Source organism: Rhamphochromis sp. 'chilingali' (assembly GCF_963969265.1).
Source record: "Rhamphochromis sp. 'chilingali' genome assembly, chromosome: 13".
NCBI classification, from domain to species: Eukaryota; Metazoa; Chordata; class Actinopteri; order Cichliformes; family Cichlidae; genus Rhamphochromis; species Rhamphochromis sp. 'chilingali'.
This window is the reverse complement of record NC_137940.1, coordinates 13509417-13533865: the sequence shown is the minus strand read 5'-3', so window position 1 is coordinate 13533865 and position 24449 is coordinate 13509417. Positions and strand designations below refer to the sequence as shown.

At 44.3% G+C, this 24449-nt stretch overlaps 1 protein-coding gene across 2 annotated transcripts in view; it reads right to left on the bottom strand.

Annotated features, from left to right (window-relative positions):
- The window catches only part of fat2 (FAT atypical cadherin 2), a 101466-nt gene that overhangs the window by 44028 nt on the left and 32989 nt on the right, over positions 1–24449 (bottom strand). For both annotated transcript variants that reach the window (XM_080901632.1, XM_080901631.1), the window contains 9 exons: positions 19554–19693; positions 18315–18377; positions 17478–17690; positions 17029–17239; positions 12405–16072; positions 9603–9999; positions 5402–5601; positions 4008–4161; positions 2117–2350 (listed from right to left, as the gene is read on the bottom strand). In XM_080901632.1, the coding sequence (XP_080757758.1) occupies positions 2117–2350; positions 4008–4161; positions 5402–5601; positions 9603–9999; positions 12405–16072; positions 17029–17239; positions 17478–17690; positions 18315–18377; positions 19554–19693 (5280 nt within the window). The remainder of the gene's footprint in view (positions 1–2116; positions 2351–4007; positions 4162–5401; positions 5602–9602; positions 10000–12404; positions 16073–17028; positions 17240–17477; positions 17691–18314; positions 18378–19553; positions 19694–24449) is intronic.

The following is a 24449-nucleotide window of genomic DNA, read 5'->3' as shown; positions in this document are numbered from 1 at the left end:
TAAGGTTATCTGCTATAAAAAGCCAGACCAGGAAAATCTCCTTCATGTTTTCCTGTGTTTTATTCTCAGTTACTTTCACACAAAGGCATCTGCTGTGATTTTCACAATTCTGATGAAGTCTCATGTGTATCAGTACTGATAAATGATCAGAATTATAATATTTCTGACTGTCTGAGGCTAAATTGAATCAAATCAGGACTTTGAGAACCGGAATTGAATGGATTATAGAAATCAGTGATGATACTCAGCCCTAGTGAGCAGCCTAGGCCTGAGAGAAGTGGATGTACTGTAGCTGTGGGTAATAAGAAAAGATGAAAAGAACTATTGATAACTTTTCTGTTAAGTTAAGGCCTGATCTGTCTGAAATTCATAGCCAGTGCTCTGACACGGTGCCATCAATATTTGAATGCTGAAAAAGCACAGTGTATCCAGAAAACACATTATATGCTGCAGTAAATGCACTGCCCAAGTGTCCCCTCTCCCCACGGCCTTTCAGCAGCAGACAGCAGCAAACAGGTCGTCAGAGGAGGCCAAGATGATGATTAAGTTTTTAACATTTTCTACAATATTGACAAAGCACTTTAAGCACAAGTTTGTTAGTTAATAATTTAGAAATTAATATTGTCTGTATGGACTTCCCCCCCCAAAGAAAGTGCACATGTAAAACTGCGGTGTTAAGCGATGCGGTTGAAAAATTTGAGTGCGCCTAACTTTTGTGCCGGTACGCCTAAATTTTTAAAGTTAGGCGTACCGGTGCGCCCATGTCAAAAAGTTAGTCTAGAGCCCTGCTAAAGATGCAAAAAGTGTTTCTGTATTCATACGTGTGTAACTGTTCACACAGAGATATTACTAATGTTACTATGTTATTTTGTATTTCTTTTATATTTACGTGTTGGAAATAAAAAGCAGTGAAACTTTTGTGACAAACTTTTGCGTGCGACTCGTAAACAGCAGCGTCAATGCAGAAATGCCATTAAAGTTTTAAGTGATGCATGAATATGCGTTCACACTTTAAATGTTTAAGAAACTCTGATGACGTCACCGAGCCATCAGCCTGCAGCTGGTTCTGAAAAATAAGCGTCTTTCGTTTCATGTCCAACCTTTTCCCGCTACACTCACAAATTACACATCAAAGCAGAGGCGTGTTTGCCCTCCATCCCCCGAAACCCCCCACCCCACAGACACTGATCAGAGCTCTCACACAGACGTTGGCTGTCCTTAAAATAACTACAAAAACTGCATATAAAACTACTTTTTATCATTAAAGTGTCTTATTAAAGTTTTCTCTAGATTTAATTGTCATTTTAAAAAGGTAAAGCAACACCTGTACATAAAAAAGGCAGTGTTTACAGTAATTCAGGACTACCCACACTGCATGAAATAATAACAGACGTCCAAATGTGACACCAAAGCCAAGTTAAACGGCTTTTATGGCTGACATTATTTTTAGCTGCTTTTGTAGTGGCCTTTGGTTTTGCTTTGTCATTAAGGCACACCCACGTATTTTCACACATTAATGAGGACACGCAGACACGCGACCGACTGCAGGAAGCGCGGCAGCTCTGATGTCATGTTTAAAAGCAGAAATGTGGCAGTAAAAATCTAAAGGGTGAAAGTTCAGGTTTGAAATGCAGACTCTAATGAAAACAGATTAATTAGGATTCTTTGTTTTAGAGCGCAATGTTTTTAGAAAGAGTCAGCTATAACTGAAGCTAAAAATGTAAAATGAGTGAGGTGCTCATGCTGCAGGGGTCAAAGGTTAAAAGCTACGTGATGCAGATAATTCCCATCACAGCTGGAACAACACAGCAAAGGTGAACTTCAGGTGGGTGTTTCATGGACGGCTTTGCCTATTATGTTTGGGATCAGTCAAACCACACACACACACACACACACACACACACACACACACACACACACACACACACACACACACACACACACACACACACACACACAGGCACGCCTGAGCATCAGGCTTTAACCTGATACCAGAATGAAGGGTTTGTCCCAACATGTTCGGACCTGACATAAACAACTCCATGTTCAGTTTGTCTAGTTACTCCACCTTCGCTGCACCCACAGCGACACGTCAAACTCAGCAGCAGCAGCTCACCTGTGTCAGGGTCCTTGGCATACACCACAGCGACCGGCGTGCGGACAGTGGTGTTGTCGAACACGGTGACCTCATAGTGGCTGGACGAGAAGCGGGGCGGGTTGTCGTTCATGTCCTGGACCATCAGCAGGATGTCGGCCTGACAGGATCGACCCCCGCCATCCGTCGCCTTCGCCACCAGGTTGAACTCCACGTTCCTCTCACGGTCCAGCACGGCCAGCGTGAAGAGCTCACCTGGGACAGGTGTACGACACACAACCATCAAACCGCGGAACACAAACATCCCCAAAACAAGGCCAACACATCTCCACACGTTGGTGATGCACATGCAGATGATGACGTATGTCTTATAATTAAAGTATCAGCAGTCATCTTCAGGTCAGATGTAGCGTGTTGAGATGAATATTGTGAGGTGTTATTTTAATATTTGAGGTGTGAGCAGGTGAGCATGGTGTTTCCTGCTTAAAACTGATAGTCACTCCCTCCAAAAAGACAAAGTCCAACTGGTCTGCATGGAGTCAGATAAGTCACACTGCTTTGCCTCACTAAACAAAAGTGTCTGCATTTCCTGTTCTTTATGAACATTTGATAAGCAATAAAATATTCAGGAAATACCCCAGCCACGAAGGACAGGCCTCCGCTAACGAGCAGCTTAAAGAGGCCGCACACGTTATTCATCGCCATGACACAAACATCGTGTGACTGTGGTGCTGCTCATTTACAGGTGACAGTTTTAGGCCCGAGTATTATAAACTTATATTACTCAGTCAAATGTTAAAACTTTTTGGTGTTTTGTCGCGTGAATGGCAGGATGCTAAACTCCAGCGGAACCTAAACACATCACCAGCTTGTCCCCGTCGGTGTTTTAGTGTTTCATGCACAACTTGCTGAAGTTTGGCTCCCGTGAAGGTGTGAGCATGTCTCTTTGATTATTTTGGATTCTATTTTGCTGCAGGTATCACAGCTTGTAAAGACTTTACAGGGAACGGAGAGTCTTTGAATTCCTGCTTTAGGATTTTTGGGCACATTCTCATCTTCATGGGCTTTACGGCGTTATGGTGCGCCTCTTTTGAAGTCTAGGTTTTCAATCCTAATGCCTTCAGCTTGGCCTCGGGTTGAGCCCGTTGTGTTTTTTTAGTCTGCAGTGGATGCTAAGGTGTGTTTAGGATCACTGTGCTCTGCTATGAGCCATCCACTTATGGAGGCTTTCCATTTCTTCCTGATGCACCCCCACAGAGAGGAGTTCTTTTCATAGATCCTGTACTCTTTGTTCTCCAAACGTCTTTCTAACAAAAACTTTCTTTTGAAAATGTTTCACGAAGGCACCGGGATCCTTCTGATGTTCAGACTTCCAGAGGAAAGCTTTTCTTCTAATGACTCTTCCATGAAGTTCAGGAGCTTTGATTTACCTTCAAGCCCAACCAAGAACTTTCTGTGGTAGTGTTCTTGCTTTTCTGAACTTTAAAAGCCCCACTTAGAACATTCATTTCTTTATTATATTATATATATATTTTAAATGATCTAAGTATCCACACGAGGTAGACACTTAGAGGAGGATTGTTTGGACAAGATTTGAACAGTCTGTACAGTCTGGGGCTGTAAGTGCCCAAATTTCACATCATGATACAATCAACTTTCAATCTAAAGCAGCTTTGAACTTTTGGAAATCCATGCACGTGTTACTTTTCTATATTCAAGTATAAAATCAACCTCTAGTTTTACACACAATATGACAAGAGCGGCTTTTGACCTGTGAGTGGGTCAAAAGATTGACTGATGTCTCAGCAGGTGGTGAAGATATCAGGTGATGGATGTCAGTTCATGCTATTGCACCCTCAAACTCGCGCTGACAGGGATGCCGTGCACTGACGTCAAACAGACACCATCATACCTGTCCTGTGTTCCAGGTGGAACTTGTCGGCATCTGGCCCGTGGAGTGTGTAGGAAATCTGGCCATTAGTGCCCACGTCTGGATCGGAAGCTGAAACCTTGAGCACAAACACGCTGGAGGGCGAGTTTTCCATCACCACCTCTTTGTACACGAGCTGCAGCAGGAGGATAATAACAATAATCAGGCCTGCATTTACTGGGTGGGTTTCAGTTAAGCTACTCAGCGTTGGATTAAAGAGAAAAAACAGGAAGCAGCAGAAACACACCTACAGAGCTGAGAAAAAGGTCACGTTAAGTAAGTTGTTACTTACATCTGAACTTTGACACCATAACATATGGCACAAGGAGGAAGGGAGGGACAGACGGACTGACGGATGTATCGATGGATGGATGTATCGATGGATGGATGGATGTATACATGGATAAGTGGATGAATGGATGTATGTATAAGTGGATGTATGCATGATGGATGGGTGAGTGGATGGGTGGATGCATGGATGGATGGATGGGTTGATGGGTGGATGGATGTATACATGGATGGGTGGATGCATGGATGGGTGGATGGATGTATACATGGATGGGTGGATGCATGGATGGGTGGATGGATGTATACATGGATGGATGGATGGATGTATACATGGAGGGGGTGGATGCATGGATGGATGTATACATGGATGGGTGGATGCATGGATGGATGTATACATGGAGGGGGTGGATGGATGGATTTATGTCACAATTAACTGTTTAATATACATGTTACAAACCTACCACAAACCTTCCAAGCGTAATAAATAAATTATTTTTTACTTATTAACTGCTTATGATGCAATACTCCATATAGTCTTGTTTTAAGAAGACTTTGTGTCAAAGCCAGTTTTATAACTGGCTTATAAAGACTTAAAAGGACTTTATTAACTGTTAAGTAAAGATTATTCATGCAAATGTTATTTACCTGGTTTCAGTTAAACAATATGTTATTATGATAGAAATATTTCTCCTGGCTGCTGGATGATACGTGATCTATGATGGTGAACATTTCATGCATCTGTCTCCATTAAACTCTAGTAATGACTGTGAGGAAACAGACAGGGAGAAATACTGGCTTTATACTGAAACCATCTTTAATATTAAATGTTACACGAAGTCAAGACTAATCTTTTTTTTAATAGCTCAGTTTCATAAATTAGCCTCGGGGGCTTTACAGCCTGTACAGGAAGCAGCAGCTTTTGTCTTTACTCTTAATGTGGAGATATTCCCAGAAGCACCTTTAAAGGAAAAACAAACGCTTTAAAAAATAAAGGTTCAAAAACAGCCCAGCGTCCACTTCCCCTTACCATTTTCACTCTGAGTGGCTTCCATGCATCTAACTGCAGAGCTGAAGTAACCTGTACTCACCTGCTCACACAGCGGGCTGTTGTCATTGATGTCCAGCACATGGACGTCCACGCTGATGGGAGCCTCAAACTTGCCATCGGTGGCCGTGACTCTCAAGGCGTATCTGTCTCTGGCCTCTCGGTCCAGACTCTCCTTCACAATCAAACCCCACTGGCCCTCGTCCACCTGCACGATGGCGAACTGACCCAGCGGGTCTCCGGCTGCAGGAGCAAGAAGGACGTGAGTGACAGCAGAGAGGCCTGGCGTCATGCTCTCAGAGGTAGAAAGCCGTGAGCACTGTTGCTTTAGGCTTCTACCAGAAAAGCTTGCTTTGTCCTTCATTCTGCTGAAGCATCACGTTAATGAGCGTGAATTCAGCTTTTCTCTTCTGATCTTTTCTTTTGTGACTCAAACTTTTGGATAAATGTTCATCGGTTCACTCTGGAAGGGGTCGACATGGTCAGCATGGATGAATTTTGACTAACCTGTCCCATTTTGAACCTTATCAGATCAGTCAGACCCTCCTGTGTATCCCTGTTTACAATTTGGTGTGAAGGAAAATCAACTTTTAATTCTTTCCTGACTCCCTGTAGCTGAAGTTTGAATATTTATTTAATTTCTGATTTGATTCCTTTTATTTCTTTTCCAGTCTTTTTATTTTAATCGTGTTTTTATGCTGTTTGACCTCAGTCTTCACTCTTACTTCAGTCTAATACGTCCTGCTGCATTTTTAATCTGTTGTTCTCATTTAAGTTTAACTTTTTAATATATTTTATCTGAGTCCTGTTTATTTTTATACCCTCTGCTGTGACTTGAAGGCACCTCGGGTCAGCTTGTTGTTTTTAAATGTTCTGCATTAATATTAAGTATCTATAACTCAGTCAAAAAAAATAAATCCCCTCCACTCACGCATCAAATACTCAGAGCAATCCCCCAAAATATTAAATACATGATAATGTGAGAGTAGCAACACTTTTACAGACAGAACCTAAAAACACAGACACACTCTGCTCTGAAAACTTTTTCCTGATGTTTATGGGTCAGCGTTTCAGTCTGAAGATAAAAGTGTTAGACTTCATGTTATGGATTTGAGAAACAACCGCCTTGCTCTGTCTCCACCAGTGTTGGGACTAACGCATTATTAAGTAACGCGTTACAGTAACTACGTTATTATTGTGGTAACGAGCACGGTAACTAGTTATTATGCCAAAATCAGGAACGCGTTAATCGTTACTGGGATTTAGATAGGGTCGTTACTCGTTACTTCATGTGGTGGCTATCGTGGAGCTTCCACAGATTCAGTAACATTAGCAAGTGTTGGAGGCCAGCAGGTGAATGAAGGAAAGGGGAGGCAAGAGGAGTCTGCAGTCTATCTGGGTCAGACATAAACCAAGTTTAGGTGGAGATTATTTTCGTTATGCTGACTTTTTCGTACTGGGTACTAGCTAGCATGACGGAGTTTCTAATTGCCAACCATCCTGTAAAAAACGGAATCGTCTGGTATTCAGAGAAAATATTACGCGTTTCTTATTGAGGTGAAAAGGAACAGTTTGTCCCGGACTTCAGCTACAATGAAAAAGACACAAAGCTGGAGTTATTCTGTGTCTTTGCTGCACAGCTGCCTCTTCTTCTCTCATTCTCTCCCCTCCCTCTCCCGTTTCTACTTCAATCATGAAACTGATCAGTGATCAGCTGATCGGCTTTTCTCTCTTGTTTGTTTATCTCCCACTCTGTGCCAGAAAGAGGAAACCAGCGGATGTCGCGCTAAACAACAGCAGCACGTTTAAGCTTGGTCAGCTGTTGTTAGAATTTATTTAATATTACTTTCTAGTATCAGCTGATGTTTGCTGGAGCCACAGCTGTAAAAAAGCTGCTGGTCATGATATGGTTTGGTTATCTGGTGAGAGGGAAACATGAAGATGAAACCAGGAGATGTCCTTACTGGATCATCAGAGCTGAACAGGTGATGGAGAAACAGGTTTACCTTTTAGGTGACATGAATGAGTTGAAGGGAAGTTATGAACTGTTTCTGAGAGACAAATAACACCTGGATCCTTTTTTGTGTAGCTGACAGCTGGTAACTGTGCAGGGGCGGGTCTAGCAAAGTTTTGCCAGGGGGGCATGTAGGGCATTAACAGGGAAAGGGGGGCACAAAGAAATACTTTTCTTTCTTATTCTCATTTAAAATGTCTAGCTTTTAAAAAATAATTATCTGAATCTTACAACAAACGATTGTTAGATTGATACATATATACCATCAAAACAGTGTACATCACTGTCACAACAGTGTTTATTTTCATTCAAAGGCTTTATGATTTTTTCCTATAATGGTGGGCCGGTCAGTCAAAATGCCCGGGCCAATTTTTTGTCACAGTCCAGCCCTGTATGCAGTCTGGTGTTACCTACATCTTCCTATTCAGAAGGCAGAATTCCCGAGTTCTGAGTACAATCGAAAGCACCACGACTGCAGTTTTTGTGTTGGATGTAAAAAGTGCACATGACGCTGTGCTAGAATCATGGCGGCGGACAACGACGGTCCAGGCGTGGGATTTCTCTTGTGGAAATATGCACATTATTTTTTCCTTTCTATTGGTAGGTGGCACAGCGCACTTGTGGCAAGTAAGCAAGCTAGAAGACTGGCACTCTTGCTTGGTATCCAGTTACGGAAGCAACACATTAACAAGAGAATTCTGAGTAAAACCAAAGTTATTTTTTCCTAATAACTAGTTACTTTGAAAGTAATGAGTAACTTGAAGTAACTGAGTTACTTTTGATAGAAGTAACTAGTAATGTAACTAAGTTACTAATTTAAAGTAACTTACCCAACACTGGTCTCCACACAGCTGACTAATAAAGAGTTTAAATTAATCTTCTGATGTTTTTGTTTCTGTATTTGGAAAATAATCTGTGCACTATTTTGGCAGGAATTCAGCACTACCTCATATTTTTGTCACTTTTTTTAAAGAAACAGAAGTGAAGAAAGGTTTTCTCTATATCGTTCTTCTTTTCATTATATATTTTTTATTTTTATTATTTAGTACTGGTAAAACTCTTTGGACAGATGAAAACAGGATGAAGATGAAGCAGAATGATGGAGAGAAAAGTGCATGCATCCAAATCCTCTGTCTAACATGGCGGAGGCGGTGTTATGGCCTGGGCCTGTATGGCTGCAGTGGAGCTGGCTCTCTGGTGATTTATGATGATCTCACTGCTAATAGAAACAGCAGGATGAAGTGTGACGTGTACAGACTTCTGCACAGCTTCACAGCAGAACAGATGATAATTACCCAAAGTAAACTGCAAAAGCAACCTGAGAGCATCTCAACACAGAGGAATGGGGTATTCTTCGAGGTGTTCATGAGAGAGACTGCAGGGGGAAAAAACTCCTAACATTTAAAATGATTTTACAATAAAGAGGGAGGAACTCTGTCACTCTTGAACAGTTAGCATTTAGTTAACCTGCTTGAACTAAAGCTGAGAGTCTGCACTGCTGCTGAAGACGCTGAAGTCATGTCCTCATTACACAGGACGTTCTTTATGTCTTTTGCTGCCTTCACTGGGAGCCAGATTAGCATTTTTACAGCGTGAAGCGTCTCAAACAGCCCCCAGAACAACAATGTGAATGTTTGTGCAATTGCAAAGTTAAAGGAATTAAATATAGGAGGAAAAAACAAACAGAATAGAAAATCGTCCTGTGGTGATGGGAGTAAAATCCTCTCATCAATCACAGCAGAGGTGGGCAGGCTTTGTTTCTGTTTTCGCTTCTTAGAGCAGAGCAAATGTCAGCATCAGACAAACCTTCTATTATAAATTATTCCAAAGCAAATACTCGTCTGTTAGGAAAACCGCAGTGTGACAGAGAGCTCCTTTAGAACGGTTTAACTGTCTGGGGGAAAACAGGATTTGCATTAATTCGAGGCTTTGTTTTGTTGTTAGCTGCAGGGCAACCTGTTGGTATTCTCCCCTCGTTAGCTGGCAGTGCAGTGCGATTAATCTGAGGCTCAATAATATTGACTCTCTGCTGGGGGTGATTAACACGTAACTCATTTCACCTCATTAACGTCTTCGTAACAGAGCGGCCACTCTTTCGACGGGACGCTGATAAACACGCAAACACGGACAAAACAACACTGCTGACACACGCACACAAACGTAATGCCCAGACACGCAAGAGCAAAACAAACAGGCTCAAATTTACAAACACACACACCCATGAACACACCTGTGATGTAACACGTGATGAGGCGGTTCTCCAACGACACATCAGCGTCCGTGGTCGTCATGTAGACAATGGGTTCGTAGGGAGTGCTGTTCTCCACCACCGAGCCGCGGTACACTTCCTCTGTGAACTTTGGCGGGTTGTCGTTCTCGTCCGTCACCATCACCTCCACCAGGACGCTGGATGACAGTTTTGCGTTGCCGCCGTGGTCAGTGGCGACGACGTTGAACCTGTACACCCTGGTTGCCTCGCAGTCGGTCTCTCGCAGTGTGGTGATCCAGCCGCTCTCCCCGTCGATGGAGAACACCTCAGTAATGTCCAACGCAGTGTCATCGGGCAGCGGCTCCAAGGTGTAGGTCACCACACCGTTGGTGTCTGTGTCCGGGTCGTTGGCCGTTACCTAAAGGTGGATACGTGCAGAGAGTTGTGCTGAGACTGTATCTGAACATGGGATGCTGTTGCAGAATCCAGGTGTTTCTTTAGCTCATACACTGCTGCAGGATTTCACTAAGCTAAGCTAAATGGCCTGTATTTGCTAATGCTAATGCTTAATAAACAGAAAACCAGGGAAACATCCATAATTCAGCATTTTCAGAGGTATGCACTGAGTTTACCTGTCATCACAGCTTCTGTAAACTCGAAATCAGCTTCTTTGATATAACTGAAAAAAACTGACACCCGAAGTGCCAAAACCTGCAGTTTTTCTGGCATCCAGCAGATGATCCAGCAGAGTCAGTCCCACAGACTCCCATGTTGGAATAAACACGTTTACAGTGTGATGCTCAAACTATAATGGTCTCTATAGATAATTTCTCCCACCAAAACACGGGGAGAAAATTATTCTATAACTGACCTGATTAAATTGGATTAAGGCTTACTGTCTGCATTATTAGGGGCATGGCCTCTTTAGTCGTGTCCAAATTCATAGGCTGCATTCTCCTGAGGACCCAGCCTCAGGAGGATGCAGTCTATGTGGGCTGGGTCCTCCGAAGGCCGGGTAGCCCAGAAGTGAGCAGCTGTGAAATTGTACGGTGTAGCCTTCAGATTTGTGTCACGATCTGTCTCGGTGTAGTTTAATAAACTCAGCTGTCTGCTCCTTGCTATCTAAAATATAACAGGACACTGGCGTAAATTCTCAACCATCTCACACTTCTGTTTAATCCGTTTTCTGTTTGATGTTTATTCAGCTGTGTAAAAACTATAACTTTAATCTCAGCCAAACCGATTTACTCAGAAACAAATAAAACACAGAAAATACCCAAACAATAACATTTTTAAGTTATCTAAGTGACCTGTATATCATGGTTAACCTGAGTAGCGAAAGACCGTGGGGGTTTGAAAACGATGTGCTGGGAGTCCGCTGTTTTCAACGGCTCTAGTGAGCCGGCTAGCTATCAATCTGGTGGGTAACAGACATTTCTGAAAACGTCAAAGCACAGGGATAGGTTGGGCCACGAAGGATACACCCGACCCATCCTGAAATCTGGGGAAAAGGAGGACGCATTTGTCGGCCGCATTTGTTGGAGTCTACAAATTTGGACAGCCTTCGTCGCGTCACTGTGAGGTAATCGGCGTATAAATGCAGCTTCATGCAACCTATGAATTTGGACACCCCCTTTGACTGACAGGTGACACACGCAGTTGTAACAGCTAGCTGTCTGCCTGAACTAGACCTCTGGACCATTTTTTTGTGCTGTTGGAGCCTTTTCAATGACATTATCTGACCAATGGTATGTCTGTGGGGAGGTTACTGTACTCTGTCTGAGCTCCAGGCTTGGTGCACAGTGAAATTCTAGCATTTTATTTGGATGTAATGAACACTGATTAGCAGGTATCTGAATCTATGCTAATGTGCATTTTTTGGCACTGCCAGTAGAAAAATACTCCATGTTTACTATGTTGTATGTGTTATATTTGAAGCACCAACTGCTTTTCTCTGAACTTATGAACCAGCCTAAACACATCATGGATTCATTTGTGTGTTGAACAGTTTAAGGAACTTTGATTCTCACAAACTCCTGTCCTGGTTGTTTCTTAGAGGGGGCAGTTGCTCCAGCACATGGTGTATTATTTGGATTTCCACACTGTAGAAGTCCTGGGGAAGTAAGCTAACCAAGGTATCCAAAGTGTGATAGTCTTGCATCCGTGCCTAAATGTCATCCTCTGTAAAAATTGAGAACAAAGCCTTGGCTTTGTCTTGACTCCAGTGGCTTTAAAATCTCTTGGGCTGCTCAACTCTATTATTGAAAGAGCAAACCAATAATGACACCATTTCTACTCAGTCTGCTCTACGCCCAAAAATCACAGGTGATGTTTCCCTTACATTTTTCAATAATGTATTGAAAGGGCTAGTTTAAAAAGATGAATAGTATGAAATCTGAAAATAATCCGCTGTGAGAGCAGCTGGAAGAATAGCATTAAATTTTAATTGCTACATGTGTGGAATATATTTATATATGCAATGATGCAGTTGTTGCACTGAAAGCAGAGTCTAACTTTCCTGAACCTTCGGTAAATATTTCCGCCTAAAGCAGCTTCGTTGGGTGTAAGACCATCCTCAGCAACCTAATGATGATCTGCTACAAAAACAGGTAAGGAAAATCCCTGCTGGAAACTCCCTGTTTACCCAAGGATATCAGAGGAAACAGTCCTTTCTCAGACAGAACATATAATACACTGCAGTCTGGTAACTAGAGTGGATGGGCGAGTTTATAGTGCATTTTTCAGTGTGTATAACAGTTCAGACTTTTATACACACTTTGCTTAAACCATGACGGGTATCAAATGAAGCTTCCTGTGTCTCACCTGAATAACAGTGGTTCCAACAGGCATGTTTTCAGCCAGGAAAGCTCTGTATGGACTTGCATCAAACACTGGCTGGTTGTCGTTGACATCCTGGACTTGAATGCTGACAGAAACCAAAGATGCCACGTCCGTCCCGTTGTGATTCCCCTGGGCAATCACATCTATCTGGTACCACTTTGTCTTTTCGTGGTCAATGCTCTTCTGCAACAACAAAGTTCCACTTTCCTGGTCCAAGCTGAACACTTTGTCTTTGTTGCTTTCAACGGTGTTCCCATTCACCAGGCTGTAAATGAGGGGCATGTCGGAGTCCGCCCTCACAGCGCCGATTTCAGTCCCTATGGGAATGTCCTCTGCAGCCGAGAAGGTGTAAAGTGGCTCGGAAAACTTCGGAAGAGGAACCTCTGGCGGAACAACCTTCACCTGGACGGGGACTGTGGAGTTATAAAAAGGAAGGCTGCCATCACGAGCCTTGACTTTGAAGTTGAAGATCTTGTTCTCCATGCCCACAAGGCTCTCTTTGACACTCACAACTCCGGTGAAAGGGTTTATCTCAATAATGTCTTCGGTCACTTCTTCCGCTTCATCCACCAGGTAGGTGACGTCTGCATTTTTGCCATCATCTGCGTCATAAGCCATGATTTGAATGACTGGGGAGCCTTTATTAACTGTCGACTGGATTGAAACCTGGTATTCAGATGCTTTGAACTGCGGTACATTATCATTCTCATCTGTAAGGATAATCTTGACAGTGCAAAACGCCACTTTACCACCTCCATCTTTAGCCATGACTTTGATTGCTATGACCCTCTGGGAGGGGTTTTCTCTGTCCAGTGGCTGAGTTGTGACAATCTGCCCATCTTTGCTGATTGCAAATTTCTCATCAGCAAGTTTGTTTATGATGGTGTAGTCAACGCTACCGTACGGCCCATCATCTGGGTCGATTGCAGCTAGCCGGATCACGCGAGTTCCCGCCTCTGCGTTTTCGGCCAGCTCTGCTTCATAGATGCTCTGCTTGAAGTATGGATTGTGCCTGTTGCTGTTTATCATATCGATACTGACGGGGGCAGTTTTCTGAAACACGCCATCAGAAACCGCCACAGTCAGGTTATAGTGAGGATCGAGATTCCTCCTGCAGACATTAGAAAAGGAGATGATACCCGAGGATTCGTTTATATTGAAGTACCGGCCTTCATTCCCTGAGAGAATTTTGTACTTGAGGTTATTCAGGTCACCAGTATCAGGGTCTGAAGCTTGGATTTTGATGACAATGTGGCCACACTTTGCCATTTCATCAAGTGTGGCTTTATACCGGGAGCTGTCAAAGTCCGGAGGGTTATCGTTGACATCGGTGACATTTATAGTCACAAAAGTCTCGCTGCTGAGAGGGATGGTCCCATTGTCTGTGGCTTTGATTTTTAAATTAAAATGTTTCCTGCTTTCATAATCCAGCACCTGTTTTGTAACAATCAACCCAGTCTGAGAGTTTATTTTAAAGAAATCACTCTCATCTCCGTGTGTTTTCACCATGTGGAAGGTCAAATCTTTATTTCTACCAGAGTCTTTATCAGAGGCAGAAAGCTTGATCACAGAGGTGTCAACTGGGAGCCCCTCCGCGATATTCACATTGTGCATTAGCTTAGAGAAAACCGGGGCATTATCATTGACATCCTCCACTTCTATTTCAATTGAGGCCTCTGAGAAAGCTCCGGTCACTGAGTCAGTAGCTCTGACTATCAGCACATGCATGGTCTGGCTCTCATAGTCGAGGGGGTTGGTGACTGTCAGCACACCAGTTTTGAAATCAATGTGAAAGTGTTTTGAAGCGTTTTCCTCTTCAAGATTGTAGATGAGCCTGTAACCCTCGGGGTTCCTCGCCTGGACGTGCAGGATGGTGGTGAATGGAGGAACATCTTCAGGGACTTTTAGCGGATACAGAAGAGTCTGGAAGACTGGATTGGTTCGATTCCTCACCTGAATGCTGAGCTGAGCCATGATGCTGTGACTGGGCTCGCCCTCATCTATAGCTGACACCGTTAGTACGTACTTATTCAGGGCATTAAAATCCAGAGGTCTTTGAAGGGACACGTCGCCAATGTCTGGATCTATTCTGAAGAGGCCATAGTCTTCCTCCAAATTGTACACAATGGCTCCGTTTTCTCCCAGATCTCTGTCGATGGCGGTCACTTGATACAAAACATCTCCTGGTTCCGCGTCTTCGGAAATCATCATTGAAAAAGGCAAGTTTAAAAACTGTGGCAAGTTGTCATTGACATCATCTATGAAAACCTTGACCTTGGTGATGGCTGTTCTCGGTGGGGTTCTCATGTCCTGCACTTTAACCACAACGTCATAAACGTCTTGTTCTTCCCGGTCAAAAGGGACTCCTGTGGTTTCGAGTAGGCCTGCTGTTGGGCAGATTGTGAACCTGCCTGCTGGGTTTAGGACAGAGTATAAAAGAGGTTCGTTTAAAAAGCATCCTGTGACTTTGAGCGCTGCTAAAGTTTTGACAGTCTTTATGTTTTCAGAAACGCTCGCTGAGTAGACTTTGTGCTCAAATCTGAGGTCACTCTCCGTTAGGTTTGTTACGCTTACGTTGACAATAGCTAAATCTCTGTAGAGGCCGTCAAAGGCTTTGACATGCAGCTGATAAAACGGCCTGAAGTCAGACACGTTGTTCACAGTGATGAGTCCGGTATTGGGGTGAATTGAAAAGGCATTATGAAGATTTCCCTCGGTGATGCTGTATGACACTGCTGAGTCAGCATCATAAGCTGTGATGCACACCACCTCTGCATCTCTGACAGCTGGGAGGATGATGGATGACTCATACACAGAGGCAGTGAATTGTGGTGGGCAGTCATTCAGGTCCAGGATGCGAACAGTGACCTTGGCCGGCTCTGCCGCATACAGCGATGGCTCCCCTGAGTCCTTCACCTGTACCGTGAAGTGATACTCAGCCTTGGTTTCAAAGTCCAGCAGTGAAATTAAGGAGATGGTCCCCATACTCGAGTCTATTCTAAAGACTTTCAGGGCCTCTGGTTCAAGGATTTGATAAGTCAGCAAGGAATTTGAATCTCGATCTGAATCCGAGGCCCGAATGACCAGGGGGGTGTTTCTTTCTCCCATCACCATGCTGTTTATGTGAGCGGACTCACCTATTTGCCCCTGGTACTCCCTCTGCTCAAACACAGGCGCGTTATCATTCTCATCGACCACGTAGATGTGAACGACCGTCCTGGACACGGCTCCAGCTGTGGTGGAAGCTGTAACTCTCAGCTTGTACGAATCGCAGGTCTCATAATCGAGGCGCCCCTGTGTGGAAATCAACCCCGTGTAGGAGTTGATGTAAAATGTTCCGTTCCGGTTACCGCTTTCTATCTCATAATGCACCGCAGCTGGGCTTGAGGCTGACACGGTGACAACGGGAGTACCAATAGCGCTCAGCTCGCTGATCTCCGTCAGGTAATCATCTGAGAGGAAAGTGGGTGGGGTTTGTTCAGAGACCCGGACGTGGATGTGGACAGAGCAGAGGTCGCTGCGCTGAGGAAAACCCTGATCTGTGGCCTTCACAGTCAAGTGGAACAGGTCCTGAGGCTGCAGATCCAAAGATTTGGAGACGCTTATGGATCCCAAGTCTGGATCTATGTTGAAAACGTTGTCGATGTTACCTGCAGGGACACAGAAAAGGAAGTTTGACACAAATAAAATATCCCACTGGTAAAATACCTCAAAAATACCTTTCATTGTTGGCAATCCAAGAAATCAAATCAGCTCCATGCCTTTTATTACTGAGCTTTCAAAATGATGTCTGAAACAAGATCTTTTAGCCCCTTCCTCTTTAAGAAAGTTTTCTTCTGATTGGCTGTTCCTCTTAAATGGAACAGTTTGCCTGAGACGACCATGATGTACTCAGATCCAAATGATCATTATTAGAAACTCAGGAAAAAAGGAAAAGCCATTCAGGTTTAACAAATTTAAGACTGTTATCAATCTAGATATCAAGATATTGAACACACTTCTCTCATATAAACTCCTCTGTTTCAAAAACAGGTGGGTGAACAAAAGCTAAAGTATTCAATGTGAAATTACCTTTGTTTGTTTCCACGATCTACTTTTAGGAAGATTTTCAAAGAATTTGAATTAAAGAGGGATTTTCTTGGATCTGCTGCAGTGATTTAAGCAGAAGCTCCTCTGGGAGACATTTATCTTGCCCACTGCCCATTTTTTTAAAGAAAAAAAGAAGTGTTGAAAGCTGAATCTGAGACAGAACACTTGTAAAGATGGATGTTCTCTGCTGTCTGAAACACAGCAAGCAGGCATAAAGGATTCCACTGCGGCAACTCGGGTCGAGCGCCATGCTCCGTCACGCATTTTCATAACCGCTCTGAACACACACGATAAGCATCAGAGAAAAACCTACAGAGCAGGCCGAAAGCAGGCTTCAGCTGTGAGGTAAGAAAAGATCGAAGAGGAGGAAACTGCAGCTGTGAATACACAGAGACGATTTCTCGGATATCATCGCTGTGCCCTTAAACCTTTCACTTCAAGTGCCTGACACTCAGAGGTTTCCAGCTTTCAAAATGAGAAAAGGGAGCACCATGAATAAAAAGAGAGGCCTGCTCACCAGAGTGCAGCGAGTAGCTGATGTGGGCGTTGCTTCCCATGTCCTTGTCTAGGGCCTTGACCCGGAGGACCTCGGTGCCCGCGTGGGCCAGGTTAGAGACACCGACCTCATAGCGAGGGCTGAGGAAAGCCGGTGAGTGGTCGTTGCAGTCCTCCACGTGAACCACCACCTTTGCAAAGTTCCTCTTCACTGGTATCCCCTGGTCACGCACCTGCAGACGAGCGAGGAGATAATGAACTGCTGGAGGAACAAAGAAACTGAAGGGTTGAATAAAGACAAATAAAAGTCTTACTTTACTGTTCTGATCAGACGAAGAGATTATTTTTCATCTTATTATTCTAATTAACATCAGCATTCAAAGTTCATGCTGTTGGACATTATGGAAAACACAATCTGAGTTTCTTCTTCCATAAACATGTTTGTGGTAGTAAATCAGCAGTTTTCAATACCATGACGGTGAGCGTATGAACGGCGATCTTCTCGTAGTCCAGCTCCTCCGTCATCACCAGCACTCCGCTCTTCGGGTCCAGGTGGAAGAGCTTGGTGCTGTCCGGGTGGAGGCTGCTGTGGATGGAGTAAACCAGCTTGCTGTTGGTGTCACCATCCTGAGCGCTGATCTGTAGGATGTCCTTCCATGGGGAGGTGTCCTCAGGAACCCTCACCTTAAACCCACAGAGAACATTTGGAGGCTGATTACTGTGACCGACAAACAACTGAGAGAAAGAGGACTTCCAAAACATTTTACTGTGAGACTTCATAACCAGCTATTATCGAGTGAATCCAGAGAAGCCTGACATTTTAGTCAGTAGGAACAGCGCAGTGAGAGTTTTTTAAACACACTAAAATAAAATGTAAAGTAAATGCAAGTTGGGCCATCACTGTTGGGCCAAAACCACAGATTGGATGAAATTTCATCCAAACTCACAGAATAAGTATTTTAAACACATTTCAAAATGTTCACGTCACTTTCTGACGTCATCATCAGGACTCCAAACGCTAACTGGTTCCAGTATGCTTGAATCTATTCTCATTAGGGCTGGGCCATATTATACTGTTCATGGTAATACCGGTACAATGTTAGGCAACGATAAGAAAATGAAATATCGCGATAGAAGATGTGCCTTTGTTTTCATACGCACATGGCCAAAAAAGCATGGCGGCAACGGAGAATGAGAAGGGAGAAAGCGGAAAGCAGTGATGTGGAACTGGTTTGGTGTTTGTCCGTCAGATACACAACAAAGCACAGTTTTTTGTAGAACATGCAAGCGGGCTGTCGTTTCTCTCACCTCGTACAGCGGCTCCAGGAAGACGGGCCGATGCTCATTGATGTTCAGCACCTGGACGTAGACCTGCAGTTGGGACACACAGGGTTTGAGAAAATGGATTCTCAGCATGAACAATATCAAATGTGAAAGGTCAAGCTTCAAAACGGCTGATCTGTGACTGCCCGCAGGATCTTGAGTTAGATTCTACAGCAACCCTGAGACTGAAAATGAAGACACAAATGGAGTTGTAGGATGTTTGTATGTGTTGCTGCCACAGCGTGCTGCCATCAGACACGCCGTTTGTTTCCTCTGATGTCAGAAACAGGGAGAAAATGACGTTTGGACGCTTTGATGTATTTGTTTAAGTTCGACTAAACAAGTGGTTTAAACTGTGGCTTCACAAACACAGAAATCTATAAATTCACATGAAAAGTGGCTCGTTGTCTCAGTCCTTTATTTGTCTCATTAAATGAAAAACAGCTGTGAGTTACTGTCACTGTGAGTCAGCCCAGACTCCATTTGTGTGAAGTGCCTCCTTAACAGACAAGGATTATTTTTAGAAGACTAAATGAGACGAACTGGCCCTTTAAATAAACGACAGACCCAAACTGTTAATTCAGTATCAGCCAAAAGTGTCATGTTCCTCACAAAGTACAGCATCAGGTATCAGAGGGGGCTGTTAAACTGGGTGTTAATGAAATTAAGACCAGGGGTAACAAGGAGACAACCCCCAAAAACACCCACATATGATGTTTGGGGTGAATTCTGTAAGCTGATCAATGTGGCTCCTTTGGTTCCTCAGTACAGATATTCAGCAGAAGTTGTTGAGAGCTGATGTGTTTCGAAGTGTAACTTTTTAACAGTATACTTTTATAATTATAATGAAACTAAAAACTTTGCAGGCCTAACTGAGCCTAATAATTAGCTGGCCTCATTATCTCTTTCTCGCAAACAGCTTCCAAATGTGTGATGTGAGTGCGATGAGGCAGATTTAGTCTCAGGATTTCCTGATGCTAAACATCAAAATATATAAATATCTAATAGCCGTAAACAGAAAAGACAAAGGTCGTCACTTGTTTCAAACACAGGCAGGTAAAAACAATCGAATTCTGCCCTCCAGCCGTTGGTAATGAGTGGAACAACCTTTATTTTATTCACCATCTCATCTCCTCTGTCCACACACCAACACTAAGTGCTGCTGTTATCTGCGCGCTGAAACATCTGTTTATTAGTTAAGAAGAAGACACTTGTGTTCCTAACCTGTGTGATGGCGCTGTGGTGCCCATCTGTGACCCGCACAGTCAGGTTGTAGATGGAGCGCCGGGCCGCATCGAGCTGGCGGGCGATGGAGAGCCTCCCAGTGTTCTTCTGGATGTCAAAGTCTTTTTGCTCATCCCCACCTGAGAGACGAGAGGGGGACAGGTTTGAGTTATTACCAGTTAGGCTGATTGTGACGATTATTGGCATCGTTAACACAGATTCACTTTGCAATCTGTGTTAACAATAATTTCTGGGGGGGCATTCAGGGTTGGTGCTGCTGCTTTTCATTTACATGTAATTACACATACAGCCAGTTATGAACCATTATGATATCACCATTATGATGACATCATGTGACCCACACTGAGGCAGCGTGCAGAGCGGGTCACTTTCTACTTGAAACAAATGTGTGTCAGACACTCTTGCGCTGGTAAGGCGGGACACACAGACTCATACCAGAGTCCACAGCACAACTCTGTGACGCCTTCTTATTGGCCCACTGAGCCACTCACCTGTCTGCACCACTTGTCCGAGATCTCTGTTTGTTTCCTGTCAACAGCAGCGGTAGATGTTGGATTTGTGGAGCAGCATGCAGTTCGATACTAAACATGTGAACCTTTCCGATGCATCGCTTCCCTTTGATGGTGACCTTTGGTTTGCTTAAACTGAAGCTTGTTTCAAGTTCAAACAGAGCAGAAACTGGTTCGTCTGCTCTCGCGTCCACGCCGGAAAACAGCTGGATGTGCTGCAGTGGCTCATGGTCTGAGGCATGAAATATGATCCACAGAGTTCAGTCTTACTTACAGATAAAGGATTAGAGGCTGAAACACTGTGTGTCTGTTTATAACGAAGATAGGATTGTGAAACCATTTCCTCATCATAATCACGAAGCTAGAAGGATAATGTGTTGCTCAAATAACACCATTCCAAGTATTCCCAGTTGATTACTTTGTAGTATCACCTCTGGTTCGGTAAACAGTTAAAGGAGGGTTCTTATGTGCTTCTCTACTCCACCGCAGCACTCCAAGCTTGCCTCATTCACAGAAGCACTTTGTTCTTTCTATCTAACACTCACATACAACTCAGGGTTCACAATCTCTCCCCAGGATACTTTGGCAGGCAAACTGAAGCAGCCAGGGTTGGAAGCACCAATGAACTGATGCATTGCTGCACCTAATGAGCTGCAGCCAAATCTGAAAACACTAGGTCACCTATTTCTTGAGATATCGTGTCCACAAGACTTTCAGAAAACTTGTCCGAAAACTTTAAACCCATCAAAAAGACTTTTAGTAGGTGTACCTCCACCCATCCACCCTGCGGGCAATGGCAGCACCCTCCCAGGGTAAAAAGGACACAATCAGCTGATTATTGCTGGAACATGACACGGATATATGGCACACTACAGCTGTGACCAATCACAGCTTTCCATCTTTTCATGCACCACGAGAACAGTAAGGGGGCGTCTATAATTAACCTTCATCTCTCTTCCTCCTGGTGTTCGATGTCACAGACACATAGCCATTGACAATAGGCTGAAGGGAATAAAATTCCTCTCAGACTGGACTGCTTTCACACCAACACCGTTCAGTTCGAGTATCTCCAGGAGTTTTATTTTGCCCCTTTTCAGCCTAACGACAGAGTTCTTCACTGGTATTAATGTCTTTTGGGGCCTCATTCTGTGAGTTGGAGTGAAAAGCTACTAAACTGCACTTCAGTCCCATCTTTATCTTTTGATTTTACAGAGGAACACAGACCAGATATTTAAGGGTTTAACTCTGTATGAACCTTATGAGCTGTAGCATTGATGGTTACTCTGCGGTGAAGAGGAAACTTTAGCGTGTTTGTCCTTCTAATCTGTGCACCTGAATCCCATTGTCCGTGGTTATCCAATGAGTTTTCTTGACTTTTTTTGTCACAAATCACTGAACTATGACACATACAGTGATGTACCTGTGCATTTGCTCACTGAGCCCCTCCCACCATCTGTTTATTGCTCTTTTCATACACTTCCTCCCTTTTATCCTTCCTTCCTTCTCTGTCTCTCTTTCTCAGCAGGTTCTGTGGATGTACGTGAGAAAGGTAAGCCTCATGCCTGCTCAGCCAGATGGTGTTTATTACGATATCCTCGTTTCACATGCATGCACGCACACACACACACACTGATATTACTGTGTAACATGATGAGCGAGGCAGTGCAGTGTTATTTTTGCACTAAGCCTTCGATGTCCTCTTGTTCTTTTTTACTTCTTCATCGCACACACACAGTCTCTCATTGGCGTTTGTTCCTGATCGATAGATAATCGGGTCAAGCAATTCACTTTACTGATCGTCTCCAGGGAAAAAAATGATATGATCCCTGCGGACACTGGAGGCTTTTTTAAGAAAAGAATGACCCACAGAAGAAAAAGAGCTTCATCTCAGGAATTTATCTCCGTCTACATAACCTGTGAATGTCGACCAGGGCAAGGTGCCAGTGGCCGGAAGGCCAAGCTTTTTTTCTAGGATTTTGAGCCCTTATATCTCATTAGTACTGCAGACCTCCCAAATCCCACCCCAGCCCTCCAAGACCAAACTAAAGACTAAATCTGCTCTTGTTCAGACCGATGGATCCATCGGTCTGAACGAATTGAAGCAGTTTCACGTCTGTGACGTAGTGGAGACAAACCAGCGCTGAAACTTCACACGTGCATTCTGGGTAGCATGTCAGACTGGTGAGTAACACCTGAACTTCTTACATCTGAGCCCTGCCTCTCTGTTCAGAAAGCAAAGATTTAACACATGACATGCGAATGTCTCTGTGTGTCTTCCTTTCCTGTGTTTCAGGTGTGAAGTGTTGGACAGGTAAGCCTGCTTCTGAACGTCCTGCAGGGCCTCAGTGGTAGTTGATATGTCATCCCTACATCACCATACAAATGTCTGAGTAATGACTGCCTGTGGGCACTGCGGCAGAGCTGCAGCCACCGCCTATTCAGGGCGAATCGAGGAGGAAGAGTTAACATGACCGGCAACAGACGTCCTGCTGCGCTTCCCCCGTCTAACTGTTCCCAGGCACAAACCTGGAAGTTTTCATTTCTCAACTCGGCCGCCAGCTTCCTTGTTCTCCTGACCTGGCCGAGCCGCCGCAGAGGGGGTCAGGTCAGCTACCCCACCAGGAAAAGCTCATTTTCTCACATCTCCTGCTGCGCGCCGCGAGTCACTGGCCGAGGGTCAGAAAACGAAGATGGACTGTCTTCACTCCTGCGGCGCCGCAGACATACAGCAAATCAGATTCATGACTTACAGGAGCACGCAAACACACAATGAGAGAAGCGTCGTTATCGGCAGAGTTAAAGCTCAACAGCTCACCAACACGTGACTGTGAGCAGCAGGCCGCTGAAGCAAAGGCATCAGTGAGGAGTTCCTCCGTTCATGAACATCAACACGCATTAAAATCAGATGTTTTAAGACCAGAACGAGCTGCGTGTTGCCGAAGTTACTGTAACTAAATGAAGCTGTCGCTCTGCCGGCTGTACGTCTTTATTAACGTTCATATTCAGACTTTAAACTAACGTAATCTCACTGCTGCAAACGTCTCTGTTTGTGTACCTGACGTGATCCTGCAGAGAACTGCTGAGCTGTTTGTGCTCTACAGTTTCCTTCATCTCTGCGCACAGCGCTCTGCTTGCTGTAAAACAACCTCCTGCAGACACGTCCTCCCGCCCACACTGCACATCAACTTCAGCCCAAATTATCATCTGTGCTCAGAAACATGTGGGTGAAGTCTTCACCTGCAGGACAGAGCAAGACCTGAGCTTGTTCTGATGACGTCTGTCACTCCAAAAACAATGAACACTCGTAGCTTAAAGCTTAAAACCACATCAGGAGCAAAGTAGTAAATCACATGTGCACGATTTATTTCAGACTTAAATCCTGCAAAAGCATCGACAATAAGCCGCTAACAGCTGTGTGAGCACACCTTTAACCTCTAACATGACATGACTGGATTTTTACTGCATATGTGGTTTTCTTTTTTCATTCCTCCTAAGTCTGATCAGTGAAACATGTCTTGGGTTAAATGTCACCTTTCGGGATAAACATTTTATAAACTGCTCTGTCTGAACAGAAGCTGGAGCCTCATCCTAATGCACCCCTCTGGGACCCGATCCAGGACCCAGATCTCAGATCAGTGCCCAGTGAACCTGCAGGGCGCCACATCCATCCACAAACAGCCGGGTTGCATTCCTCGCCTGCTAGCCAACATCCCACTGCTGCCGTTTCCACTTGGCCCTTAACACAGCACGGCGATAGACATCTGATGGGGGGAGGGCAAATCAGAGGAATAAATACCTGATGATATCTGTCTGAGAGAGTCCCATCAGATATCAGCACCCATGTGCCAAACAGTAAAATAAGAGAAGAAGATGGAACCCTGCAAACACAGGAGGAGGAGGAGGCACAGGGTGAAGATTATAAAGATTATCAGTTTTTTTCAGACAAAATGACTCTTACAATTTGAATTTGTGTGTACAAGCTCCTCCATCACAATAAATGTGAGAATGAGCAGACCCGAGCGCCTCCTCTGGGACGCACAGGGTCACGCCCGGGCTCTGGCTCAGACCGAGCTCGGTGCAGCCAGCCGAGCAGGAGGAAGCTCGGTCTTTCTCTGCACGCGTCGCCCCGCCTGGCAGGAAGCACTTGGCAAAACCCTGATGTGTTTTCCTGCAAGCCTCAAAGGGAACAGCCAGCGATGACTTCCACTTGAATGTGATGTCATGCCTCTCATGGATTTCTGTAGAGCTGTCCGTGGCGGCCTCCTGAGAGGAGGGAGGAGGCAGAGGAGGAAAGGCCAGTTGTCCCTGCAGTGGGGATCTGGCAGGTGATGAGAGGAGCTCTGCTGTGTCCTGCTCACAGAGAGAA